The sequence below is a fragment of the Heterocephalus glaber genome, unplaced genomic scaffold (assembly GCF_053883595.1).
Source record: "Heterocephalus glaber isolate CG9 unplaced genomic scaffold, H.glaber_assembly_v1.0 deba00001600, whole genome shotgun sequence".
NCBI lineage: Eukaryota > Metazoa > Chordata > Mammalia > Rodentia > Bathyergidae > Heterocephalus > Heterocephalus glaber.
Window position 1 is genome coordinate 37,703,696 of NW_028258372.1, and position 12,385 is coordinate 37,716,080.

The 12,385-nt window shown below is 54.1% G+C and overlaps 1 protein-coding gene across 1 annotated transcript in view; it reads left to right on the forward strand.

Annotated features, from left to right (window-relative positions):
* Pkp1 (plakophilin 1) overlaps nt 1-10,444 on the forward strand; it is a 44,868-nt gene extending 34,424 nt beyond the window's left edge. Inside the window, exons 8-14 of the mRNA XM_004862253.3 lie at nt 348-503; nt 1,191-1,367; nt 2,597-2,750; nt 3,072-3,258; nt 3,774-3,858; nt 6,646-6,752; nt 8,055-10,444. Coding sequence (XP_004862310.2) covers nt 348-503; nt 1,191-1,367; nt 2,597-2,750; nt 3,072-3,258; nt 3,774-3,858; nt 6,646-6,720 — 834 coding nt within the window. The 3' untranslated portion in view covers nt 6,721-6,752; nt 8,055-10,444. The remainder of the gene's footprint in view (nt 1-347; nt 504-1,190; nt 1,368-2,596; nt 2,751-3,071; nt 3,259-3,773; nt 3,859-6,645; nt 6,753-8,054) is intronic.
* The last annotated feature ends 1,941 nt before the right edge of the window (nt 10,445-12,385 follow it).

Below are 12,385 nucleotides of genomic sequence, written 5' to 3' on the forward strand. Positions count from 1 at the left end.
CCATGACTGGTACTCACCATGCACAGCTGGATCCCAAGGATGCAGGGGCACCCTGTATAACCTTCCCAGTAGCCATTGGAGTGATTTCAGTTCCATTTTACAGCTGAGGAAACTGAAGCCCACAAAGGCGAGGCAGGTCACTCAGGTTCAAATAGCCAGGAAATGACAGAGCCAGGATTCAAATCCAGGTCCCAGCAGAGTCCCTAGGAGATCCCTGCAGGCTGAAGGTGCAGTGGTCTTCTGTTCATCTCTCTGGATGCTGCTCTGGTCACTCAGGTGGGTGGAAAGCCCAGAGCCCCCTGGGGGCTTGGCGGTGGCTCACGTGCCTGCTTCTGCTTGCTCCACAGTCTGTGGAGAACTGCATGTGCATCCTGCACAACCTCTCCTACCGCCTGGATGCTGAGGTGCCCACCCGCTACCGCCAGCTGGAGTACAATGCCCGCAATGCCTACATGGAGAAGTCCTCCACCGGCTGCTTCAGCAACAAGAGCAATAAGATGATGGTGAGCACCGGGCAGAGCCAGGGCCACCCGAGGGCCACTGCCCTACCCACCCTTCCTCTTGGCTTTCCTGGGGCCTGAAAGCAGCCCTAGGGGCCAGGCCTCTGCCAAAGCCTCGGCCTTGGAGTGTGCTGCTCTCTCAGAGCTGGAGAGGGCCCTCCATCTGCACAGTGAGGGGATCTGCCTTCTGGTGCCCACTCCAAGGGCAGGCCTCATCTCCCATCTTCTCTCTGACCCGTAAGGCCAAGGGGCAGCCAGAACTCAGACCTTTCTCGGGCACCACCTCCAGAACCCCCCAAGGAGGACACAGTGGAAGGAGGGTCAGGTCTCCTCTCCTGGGCACAGCTGGAAACCAGGCCCAGACCGTCCCTGGGGATCTAGGGCAGGTCAAACCCACACTCTAACCCCAGAAGGGAGGAAGCTTCTTGCAGTGAGACCCCAGAGAGCCTCACGAGGCTGGAAGGTCCCAGCTGAGGCTTCCCTGAAGCACACTTCCTGAGGTAACAGGAATGCCACCTGCCCCCCTCAACCCCGAGACAGCGGAGGACCTTTCTGTGGCATGCTGGGATACACAGGCGCCCTGACTCTGCAAGCACTTTCTCAGTTCCTCTTGTCAGTCACCACGACCCTGAAGTTCAGGGAGGGAAAGGATGCTCCACTCGTGTCCCCTGACCTGCTCTCTGTCCTCAGAACAACAGCTATGAGTGTCCCCTTCCCGAGGAAGAGACCAACCCCAGGGGCAGCGGCTGGCTGTACCACTCAGATGCCATCCGCACCTACCTGAACCTCATGGGCAAGAGCAAGAAGGACGCCACCCTGGAGGCCTGCGCTGGCGCCCTGCAGAACCTGACGGCCAGCAAGGGGCTGGTGAGGGGCCCCTCCCGCTGCTCCCCGCACTCCAGGCTCGGTTCCCCGCTTTTCCCCCCAGCCCGTCCCTGGCCTCGTCTGTCAAATGCATGCAGGCTGTGAGCTTCGGGCTGCAGAGATGAGCATGAGAGGCCCTGGCCTGGGCATGGAGGCTGTGGGAGATGGCCCTGCTCTCCGGAGCTCGGGGTGGTGCCCACTAACCTGTTTGCCTCTTGGATCCCGGCCCAGTGCTGGCCTCCTGACTACCTGGGATGGAGAGTGTGTTTGGCAGGAGCCTCTGTTTGGTGAATTGACAGAGTCGAAAAAGAATTTGGCATGTGAGCAGGTTCAGAGGAAGATGTAACGGGACTAGAACAGGTTTCAAACCCAAACACAGTTTTGGGGACGTGATGGTATACAGAGGGGCTGGAGAAGGCCTACAGGTCACTAACTGTCCCCTGGCTTTACTTAGGATGAAATGGACTTGGGCAGCAGTGGATGCTAATGGCCTAAGAGTAAAGGAAACTTGCCTGCGAGGGAGAGAGGCTGGGGTTTCCGTGAGCCCAAACTGGCCCAGCCCAGGCCCCAGCAGGATACCTTGTTGTTCAGAGGCCTGGATGAGCTGGGCTACCTCCAAGGGACCCCAAGTATATTTCCATGGGGTCCCAGACTATGACTGATCCATCTTTATCTCAGGCAAGCCCATAATAAATATGATTGGAATTTCAGCACAGGTAGGGAAATTGGAGGATAACGGTTTTTTGTTTGTTTGTTTGTTCATTTTGCAGTGCTGGGTTTAGAACTCAGGCTCTTGTGCATGCTAGGCAAGTGCTCTACCATTGAGCTACACCCCTAGCCCTGGTCCTTTTTTAATTGACAAAGGCCTTTGACCATGTTCCCTGTGAGCAGGTATTTCTGGGAAGGGTATTCGAGGGAGGCAGAGCTGAGACAGTTGGGTAAGGTATGGACACTTTAGAAGCTGACTCTCGGTCACCATGAGTGAGAGAAATGAGATTCTCCCTCCCAGCTGGGCTGCAAGCTGTCATCCAGGGGGCAGGGAGCAAGGGCAGGAGGGGGCAAGTGAGCCCAAGTTCTGTTGGCACCCAGGTGTGAGCAATTTCTGTGTCTGCCCATGCTTCCAGTGTGAAGGACAAAAGGTCCCGGGTTCTGGGATTGGGATTCCTGTCGCTTTCTGCCTGCCTGGTGCTTGGGAAGCCATGAGCCAGCTCTTCCCGGGGCTTCTCTCGTAGATGTCCAGCGGCATGAGCCAGTTGATTGGACTGAAAGAAAAGGGCTTACCACAAATTGCCCGCCTCCTGCAATCTGGCAACTCGGACGTGGTGCGGTCCGGGGCCTCCCTCCTGAGCAACATGTCCCGCCATCCTGTGCTGCACAGAGTGATGGGTAAGAGCGCCTGCCCCTTCCCCCTCCGGACAGGACATGGCAGGCTGCCCATGTTCCAGAGCCTGCGGGAAGGTCACTCTTGAACCATTCCCCAGGGTGAGCATTCAGAGGGGAAGCTGGCCGAGGAGATGGGAAGGAGTGGTCTCTGAGGTGGGCAGGACTGCAGAGGTCTCCTCTGGATTGGAACTGGCATGGAGCCCTGTGGGGCCACCTAGCTCAGAGCCCGACCGAGGGCAGCCTAGGACTGTGGCCTTGGAGGGAGCCCCTCAGCCCCTCCTTCCCTTGGCAATCCTGACCCTGTGGCAACTCCTTCTCTCCCAGGGAACCAAGTATTCCCAGAGGTGACTAGGCTCCTCACCAGCCACACTGGCAACACCAGCAACTCGGAAGACATCTTGTCTTCGGCCTGCTACACTGTGAGGAACCTGATGGCCTCGCAGCCGCAGATGGCCAAGCAGTACTTCTCCAGCAGCATGCTCAACAACGTCAACAACCTGTGCCGCAGCAGGTCTGTGGGGAGCAGACGGCGCCCCCTGTCGGCCTTCCCGCAGTATAGCCCCTCTCCCTCCCTACACAGAGGCACTGAGGTGGACGTGGGAAAGCATCTAGTACAAGGAAGGGCAGGTGTGAGGCCTCTGATGGGAGAGCAATTCCAGAAACCAAGAGTGCTGGAGGCTACAGGCATAGTTTCTAGGTCTCAAGGCTGGACAGAGGGACAGAGGCAGTGCACTTCTTGGCTGGGGGACATGCAGGGGCACTGGGTCCTCAGAGGATCAGCAGGAGACATGGGGCAGCAGACCCAACTGCATGGGAGCTTTGGTGTGGTCCACAGGGCTCCATCTCCCCAGCACAAGGGCTGCAGGACCAGCTAATGGCCCCCAGGGTGCCTCTAGGTGGGCAGGGGTGGGGTTGTGCCCCTCTGTCATGTATCCCATGCATGCTAAGGATGGTGGGAGGAAGGGTCATTCTGTTACCTCCTGGCAGAGGATTTTTTTCTCACAATCACACTTCTCACCTGCCCAGCACCTCACCCAAGGCTGCAGAGGCTGCTCGGCTCCTCCTGTCTGACATGTGGTCCATCAGGGAGCTGCAGGGTGTCCTCAGACAGGTAAGGTCCCACCCCACAGCCCCTTCTGATGTGCCCTGTACTGAAGTCCCAGGGGACCAAGAAGGGAGAGACAGATTGATGCCCACCATGCCAGGGGAGACTCCCACCCAAGGAGGGTCTGAGAATCAATGATCTTGATCAACACTGCCCAAACCCCCAGGCTCTGGGATCTACTAGGGTCACTGGGTGTGTGAAGGGCAGAGGAAGTATGTCAATGTCCTGGAGCAGGGTGGTTTAGGAGCAAACTGACGAAGCAAGGGGAACAAAGAGCACACAGGTCATTTGGGAGGGGGTAGATGTGCACTTAGGCTGAAAGGCAGGTTTGGGCTGGATTACAAAACTGCTTCAGTTGCAAGCCAAAGAGTTTGGACTTGTGCCTTTGTGCCAATCAAGGCTTTGAATAGAGGGTCTCATGATGGAAGCATGATGAATTCCACACCAGTGCAAGAGACAGAGTAGACCCTCGAGGCCGTTGTGCTTGTCTAGGGTGACCTTTGTCCCCTGTGTCCTCAATGACCCCCAGTGCAAGCAGGCACCAAGGCCTCTCTCCGGGCTTGTGATATGTGACTTCTCCACATGACCTTTCTTTCCCAGTCCTGCAGCAGCCATTCTTTGGGCTGAGATGTGGGCAGCAGAGAGGTGGAAATAAACGACTGGGGATGGAAGAAGCAGAAGTGTAGGACTGATGACTCTCAAAGCTTTCACTTAAAGACACTGTGATCAAATTAACAGAAATATATCAGTTGGCAAGAGGTCCAGGAAGCTCATGGAGTGAGTTGAGTCTGGACAACTTGGGTGGGGGCCGAGCAGGATGTGGTGTGGGACCCTAGCAGAGAGACTAGAGCTGCAGTGCAGACTGGTGAGGGCCATGAGAATGGGCAAGACCCTCATGGGGCTCGTGACTACGGGTGAGACTTCGGAGTCAAGGGCAGGCCCACAAAGCCCTCACCTGGGGCTGAGAAGGAGGAAGGAGAGAGTGTGTACGGTGCCCAGGAAGGGGTGGAAGACCTTGTGGGAAAGGAAAAAGTTCCCAGGGATGGTGGGCAGCATTCCCAGTGCCATAGAGGGGACAAAGAGGATGGAGCCCAGGAAAGGCCCTGCATCTGTCTGGTGCTTCAGAGTCTCAAGGGGACCTCCGAGCACTTCTGCCCAGCAACGGGAGCATCGTGGAGCTGGAGTGGGTGAGGTGATGATGGGAATCAGGGTGTTGGGGGCTACAGTTTGGCCCTGAAAGGAAGGAAAGAGGCTGTGTGTGGAAAGGGGCCTGTTAAAGACAGGGGATCCAAGCATCTTAGTCATGAGAGGGAGAGCGGGAGGAGGGAGAATGAGGGGGATGGAGGAGGAGGAGGATGCACACCCATGTGTCCCCCCGGGCAGGAGGAGGGACAGCTGCTCTCCGGCACTGCAGGGAAACAGTAGAGGGCCCAGGAAGTCACTGTGGCCCAGGAGACTTGGGAAATCTGCATGCAGACAGTGGCCCTTGTTCTGCACTTGACCATCCAGAGCCCTTCTTTGAAAATGCTGCCAGGAGAGTGGGCTTAGCCAAGCACAGCTGCCAGGCGAGCCCCGGAGAAGGGAAGATACAGGTAAGGAGAACAGGGCGAGAGCTTCCTCAAGCTGTCTGAGGGAGCTCCAGTGGATTCAGCTCCTCGCTCCTGGCTGAGCTGCTTGGGGAATGCACTTACTGCGCTTCCTGTGAAGTCCCTTCCACATGGTGCCCTTGGGAACCACTCGTCTCCACTCCAGCTGTGCCTGACAACAGCCCGGGCAGGATCCAGGTCGAGCTTCTGTTCCTGACACGCATTCATATCCACCATTCATTGCCTTGTCACAAGCACGGTGAGACAGGCCACATGGCTTATGCCCATTTTGCTGACAAGGGACTCAAGGTCCGAGGAGTTTGTCTGGATTCAGCAAGTCAGGGCAGGAGGAGAGCCTTTCACTTGCACGTTCTTTCCACCCAATTCAGCCAAGCTGAACAGGAGCAAGCAAGCACATCTGCTGGGGAAAAACGACATCATGCACTTCATGCCCAAGCACAGTAGGACTGGGGCTCGGGCTGGCTGCTGTTATGCACCCTGTCATCTCCTCTCCTCTTCCCGTGGGCCTGAGATACAACTCAGACCTGACCAGGACCCTCTGCTGAAGCCCCCCGGCCAATGGCTCCTCCAACACTATGCCATCCTCACTGCCCCTGGAGCCTGCACTGAGCACTTGCTCTCTACTAGAGAAAGAACAAGATCGAGGCTCAATCTGCCCCCAGCAGGAGCTGGAGCTGGGGCTGGGGCTGGGGCTGGGCTGACGATGGGGAACGGCTGCTGATGGGAGCTGCCCCTGACTTTGAGAAGCACTGGGCCCATCCTCCCTGCCCAAGAGCTCTTGTTGGATTTTAAAAAACAAAAGAAAGAAAAACAAAGACAGTCAGAAGAAACAAAAACTCAAGTTCTTGTAATCTGATTTGGATTTTTGTGCTGCATAGAGTCATGAGTACCAGCCTAAATTCTCATGCCTTGACTTGGGTTTCTGCAAAAGTGAGCAAGAAACTCACATGAGCTGATGAGGAGCCAAACACAGTTTGCTAACTCATGGGTATTAGCAGCTTAATGGTGGCACAGACCATTAGGCCAGCCTCAGCCCCAGCTTACATACACAGTAGCCAGAACACCTCCGTGCAGAGGTCAAGGGAGCCGAGGCTGCTCCTTCTGGGAGGGCAGTTTCTGACCCCAAGGAGTCTCACACAGCTTTGTCTTTGGGTGTGTCACACAGTACCTGTTTCTCCCCTTGCAGCAAGGTTTCGATAGGAGCATGCTGGGAACCCTAGCCGGGGCCAACAGCCTCAGGAATTTTACCTCCCGATTCTAAGAAGAGACTGTCCAAGCAAGCTCAGCTTGCAGGTAAGAATCTTCCCATCTCAGGGCCAGGGACACCTGCAGGACGACTGCTGCAGCCTCAGCCAAGTGCAGAGCGGGGGCTAGGCCTGGGCTCCACAGGAACACAGAGCCCTCCCCTGGCCTGCTAGTCAGCCTGGCTCCGTCTGACAGGAGGATTTGAAGGCAGCTGTGTAGACCCTGGCTGAAGGCATGGGCTGTGCACCACTGACATGAGAGATGGTAGCACCAGAAGTGCCAGGGTCAGGGCGGGACTGCTAGTTACAGCTGTGTAAGTTCCCCGCTGTCCAACCCAGGACTGTGGGGTTATAGAATATGAGTAACTGGAGTTACACAATAGTCCTCCATGGCTCACTTTTCTATCCTTATAATCCACTTTCCAGTCTCCGAACATACCTATTTATTTATATACCAAGCTTATTTCCAGCTGAGATTTAAGGGACCAGAAACTCAGAACCAATACTTTGTCAAAGGTTTGTGAGCCTTAGCATTTGTTAGAGTCTTCTGAGGTGCTGGCTAAAATGCATACTCCTGATCCTGGCCCCAGTTGTTCTGATTCGGTAGCCACAGAGTGGGGTCCAGGAAAATGTATTTGTGAGTAAGTATCCAAAGTGCTCCTGAACCGGTCATGGTGGCGCATGCCTTAATCCCTGGAGGCTAAGGCAAGAGGATCTCAGTGAGTTCAAGATCAGCCTGAACTTCACAGAGAGACCCTGTCTCAAAAACAAACAAAATGAAATAAAACAAAGTGCTCCTGGTGCAGGTAAACCGAGAACCACAGCTAGATACTGAGAGCAGATGCCAGCAAACCTAGAGAGGAGCCCAGAGGCAGCCCCAGTGTGGAGCCATCTGCAAATCGCCAGGAATGAGGATGAGGCCTCCTGACCTCTCAGCCTAAACCATGTTTGGGCAACTACCTAGACCTGAATCCCGGGGAGGGTCTTGGTGGGGAGAGAGGGCTGAAACCGTGTTGGGACAAACTGTGTCTGAGTACAGCGCTCCAGATAGATGAGCTTCAATAACGTAAGGTCAGGAAAGGGGAGAGTGGCCTGCAGATTTCTAATGAGCACGTGACGCTTAGCCTCGAGCAGGGGAGCAGGGGTTGCTGGGAGCGGCAGGCCACAGCCAACCAGCGAGCCGGTGGGTTCCTAAACCGACAGGAACTGGTCAAGGGTGGCTCTGAATCCACTCTCAGGTCAGAGCACACCCAAGGACAGATGCAGGTGGCAGGGGGTGGCAGTCTGTGCTGCTCTTACTGGGACAGAACCATCGTACCCCATGCTAACTTGAGGATTGCTCTTTTTCCAGAAGGCTATGACCCAGTTGAGAAGACCTCAGGCCTCGCTGGATGGATTTTTCTGTCCATCTTGTGCAGTATTTGGAAAGTTTCAAATGCATCTGAGAGCAAACCTGGAAACTGTGGAGGGTGGAAATATTTTTAGGTTCGTTTTTTTTCCTTGGGGGAACTAGCAGGCAATGGGGATTGGGGAGGTGGGGGCCCTCTCTTTCTTTCTTTTTTTTTTTTTTTTGGTACCGGGGATCGAACTTGGGTCCTTGCGCTTGCACAGCAGGCAGTGAAAGCACTGAGCTAAATCCCCGGCCTGGGGGGAGAGGGGCTTTCTTGAGTTAAAGGGACTCTTATATCTGATGTCAACACTTCCTCCTCTGAGAAATGATACGTGTGTGTGTGTGCGCGCGCGCGCGTGTGTGTATACATGTGTGTGTGTATAATGTGAGTGTGCGGTCACATGTGTGTGCATGTATTGTGTGCTTGAGTGCCTAACAGCATTACCACAAGCTGCAGAAAGATCGGTAGGTGTGCCCTTTCATTGCAACTTGTAAGGCAGTACAGAGGACTCTGTGTCTCTCCCTTGTAGGCAAGGGCAACATGTGCTTTGGGGTTAGTTGCCCATAGATCTGGGAGTGGGTTGTGCCAGGCTGGTGTCAGTACACAGAAGAGTCCTGCCGCCTTCCTGCTGCCATCTCCCAGGGGTGTGGCTGGGGCTGACCTCCCCCTTAAGAAGCTGCTGCAGGCTGGGAAGTTCAGTGTATCACACAGGACAATCCTATGTGTCTGACAATGCTGCTCTTCCCTGGGGTTGGGCAGGGGATGGGACACCGGAGGCAGAAGGTGCTTCCTTAGCTGTGTAAGGACACTGGGGAGCAGACACCAAAGAGATAGGATTTGTCATCCTCCAGGGCTGTACACACAGAGCAGCTTCAAGCTGCAAGCCCTGCTTTCAGGAAGCCTGTGATGTGCTTATTGCAGGAGAAAGAAGGCAAAAATGGTGCTTGGAGCCAAAGGCTGTTCAGGGAATGGCTGTTTGATCTTATCTTCCCTGTGGGAGAGGAATAGGCAGAGGCTAGAGCCGGGCATCTGCCTACTCCAGCTTCCAATGGGATGGGAGAGGCATATTGGATATTACTAACAGGTATTTCCCACCAAGCCTGCCAAGAGAGAAGTGAGGGAGAGTCTGGTGTCCCGGGAGACTGGAGAAAGGGAATTCAAATAGAGCGGGAAGGGGGAGTGTCCCCACAAGTGCACCTCCCTTGTTTTGACCCGTGCTGAAAGGCCTGCTCCTGGCTCTCCTTCCTTCCCAGGGGCCCCCTGAGAGCCTGTTCCACCAGCCCATCCCAAGAGTAGGTTTCAGGCTATCTCTGCCACTCCTCAGGACCCAGAATGATCCATTTCTTAAAACGTTTATGGGGCACCCGCTCTGTGCCAGGCAGAGGGTTCTAAGCACTTGGAATAATTTCGAGAACAAAACAGCCCTTGACCCTGTCCTGGCTTATGCTGTCCTGGGGCTGAAGGGAGGTATGACATGAGGCCCTTGGATTTAGAATCCTCCAATTACAGAGGACTGCAGTCCAGCCAGAACAAGAGGGTAATAAATCGCTACACATGAATTTTATAAGCCCAGGGGGGTGCCCTGCCCCCCAGCATGGGCCGGGCTTCCTGCCACCTCTTGGTTCGGTTTCCGTCTCCCCAGAATGAGGAATCAGGTGGGCCCATCCCTCTGCTTTGCGAATGAGGCAGCTACTCCAACCTCAGGGGCCTGGCACGAACAGTTAGGCAACCTCTCTGATGCTCTCTCAAGCTGGCCAGGTGGGCTGTTCGCCTGGGCCTCTGAGCATGCCTGTTACTTGGGAAGAACAAGAGGGGAGGGCTTGAGGATGCAACTCTTAGAGAAAGGCCTTCACTGGGCTTTGTGTATCTGATGCACACCCTAGTATCTTAAGTGCACATTGGCCTCATGCTACAAGGGTCAACACTCAAAACAGGAAGTTCTGGTTTGGGGACAAATGAGGAAGGACACCAATCCCATGCCCGCCTTGAGTCCGGGGAGTCCTGTGCTTAAGAGTCACTGACCACCAGTGGCTTCTCCAGCAGGGCTCCATCCCACAGTTCTCTGGGGACCCCAGCGACAGGATACTCTTTGCTGGCTGAGAGATGGGTGATGGGGCTCCGGGATAAGCAGGGAGGGAAGCCCAGGATGCTGCAAGGAATCTGAGAGATGCCCTCTAGCCCATCCCCTTCCGTCATGTTTGTGTAAGAATCTCGGGCTGGTCAAGCTCAGTTTCCCTGTATGATACACCACGTATATGCTTTCCTGTATGTGCATGTGTTTTGTTTGTTTGTTTGGGTTTTTTGGGGGGGGGAATATAAGAAATCAATAAATTGTTAGTGTTTCTTTGAACTTTTTCAAACTCTGGATTATTTGGGGTGCTGTTGAAGAATGAAGAGGCCCTCACTTCCTTCTAAGACCTACTATTACTGACACCACACCAGGGAAAAGATAGAAAATGCCACCCAAGAGCAGAGAGACAGCAGGCTTCCACCTTAGCCCATGTAAGCCTCACTGTGGCTTTGTGATGCCAGGATCGCCATCCTGATTTTACAAACAAAGCAGAGCTGTAGGAGGGGACAAATAGGCTTCAGTGTTACCAGCTTGTAAACGAAAAAGTCACCCTAAGCATGTCCCTACCCAGGCAGGATCCTGTAAGAAAGACAACTTCGAGGCAACATCCAAAGAGACACTGTCTCCTGAGGCCTCCTCTGCTGGCTCTGTATCAGGTACTGGAGAGTCGAAAACACAAAGGAGATGGAGGGCCCAGCATCAAGAGATCCCTAAAGGATAAGACATGCATGTGGAACCTTCTGAGACACACAGAGTAAATTCTAAGGATGGTACCGACATAACAGCTTGGGCCACCTGGGGAGAGGCAGGGATGCTCGGGGAAGGGCTAGAGGGGAGCTTTCTGCAGCCTGGAAGAGTGGTGACTGCAGGGCCTCTACCACTGCCAGTGACTCGGCCTCCCGGAGCATCTTACAGCTTAGTAAAGGCCAAGGAGCCCACAGGAGGGAAGGAGCCACCTGCAGCCCAGGGCGGGACAATGGCTTCCAACTGTGACCCAACCTACCAGATGCCCTAATCCAAAACTGTTTCGAGAACAGAAAAAACAGATACTGACTGCAAAATGAGAGGTCAAATTGCAATTTAAAAATCAATCCATGTTCACATTTGTTATGCATTCATCAAAATACAGCCTTTGGGGCAAAATGTGCACAACTTAAAATTCAGGTGCAACTCTGTGCCTCTCCTCGAGCTGAACAGCACCCAGACCAAGAAGCAAGACTTGACCACCACCCAAAGCCCACCTTGGGCCCCTTCCCCTCCTGTCCCCTTCCCCAAGGGCAACACACAACATACAGAACCACTATTCTTTTTTATTTCAGTAATAGGACTGAGCCCAGGGCCCCACGTACGCTGGGCCAGGGCTCTAGCACTAAGCTGCACCCCAAGCCCCGCCCCCCTCTTTTGAGACAGGGTCTTGCTAAGTTGCTCTGACTGGCTTTGAACTTGTGATCCTCCGATCTCAGCTTCTAAGTAGCTGGGATCACCATCCTGACATCTAACACCATATTTTCATTTTTCTCATGTTTGAATTTCACATCAAGGGGACAAATAGAAGCTCTTTTTTGTGTCTGGCTTCTTTAGCTCACCAGTGTGTGCCGTGAGATTCGTCACTCCTAGTGTACATCCCTAGTTCGCTGGTGTATGGCAGTGCATTGTTCAACTCTCCTGCAGTCCAAAGTCCACCACTGTTACATCTAGTATTTATAAACATTTGGAAACAATTTGTGCATTCCTTGCCTCAGTTCTCCCCAAATCCCCACGTGTGATACAAGTACTTGGAAATTACAGCTAACAGTAAAGAAATTAGATTTTCTGTGGACATGGGTGAATGCATGTGTAGGAGTGCCCGAGGGGTGCAGAGGTCTTAATTCAGCCATCCTTGGCCAAGAAGGTTGCAGGCCCTTATAGGGGTCTGGCTGAAAGCATAGGAAGGCCTTGGGTCCCAGGAGAGCAAAACAAAATGAGGAGACTTGGGGCCGGGGATTTAGCTCAGTGGTTTCTCCGCCTGCTGCGAAAGCACAAGGACCCGAGTTCGATCCCCAGCACCAAAAAAAAAAAAAAAAAAAAAAAAATGAGGAGACTGCAGGGGCAGCTGGAAGCCTAGGCGGCAAGGAAAAGCTTCTGTAAACCGGAAGGCCATGTCCCCAAAATCCTCATGTCAAAGCTGTCCAAAGGTCTATCTGCCTCTGAATCTTAAAGGCATTTTCTACTATTCCCTTT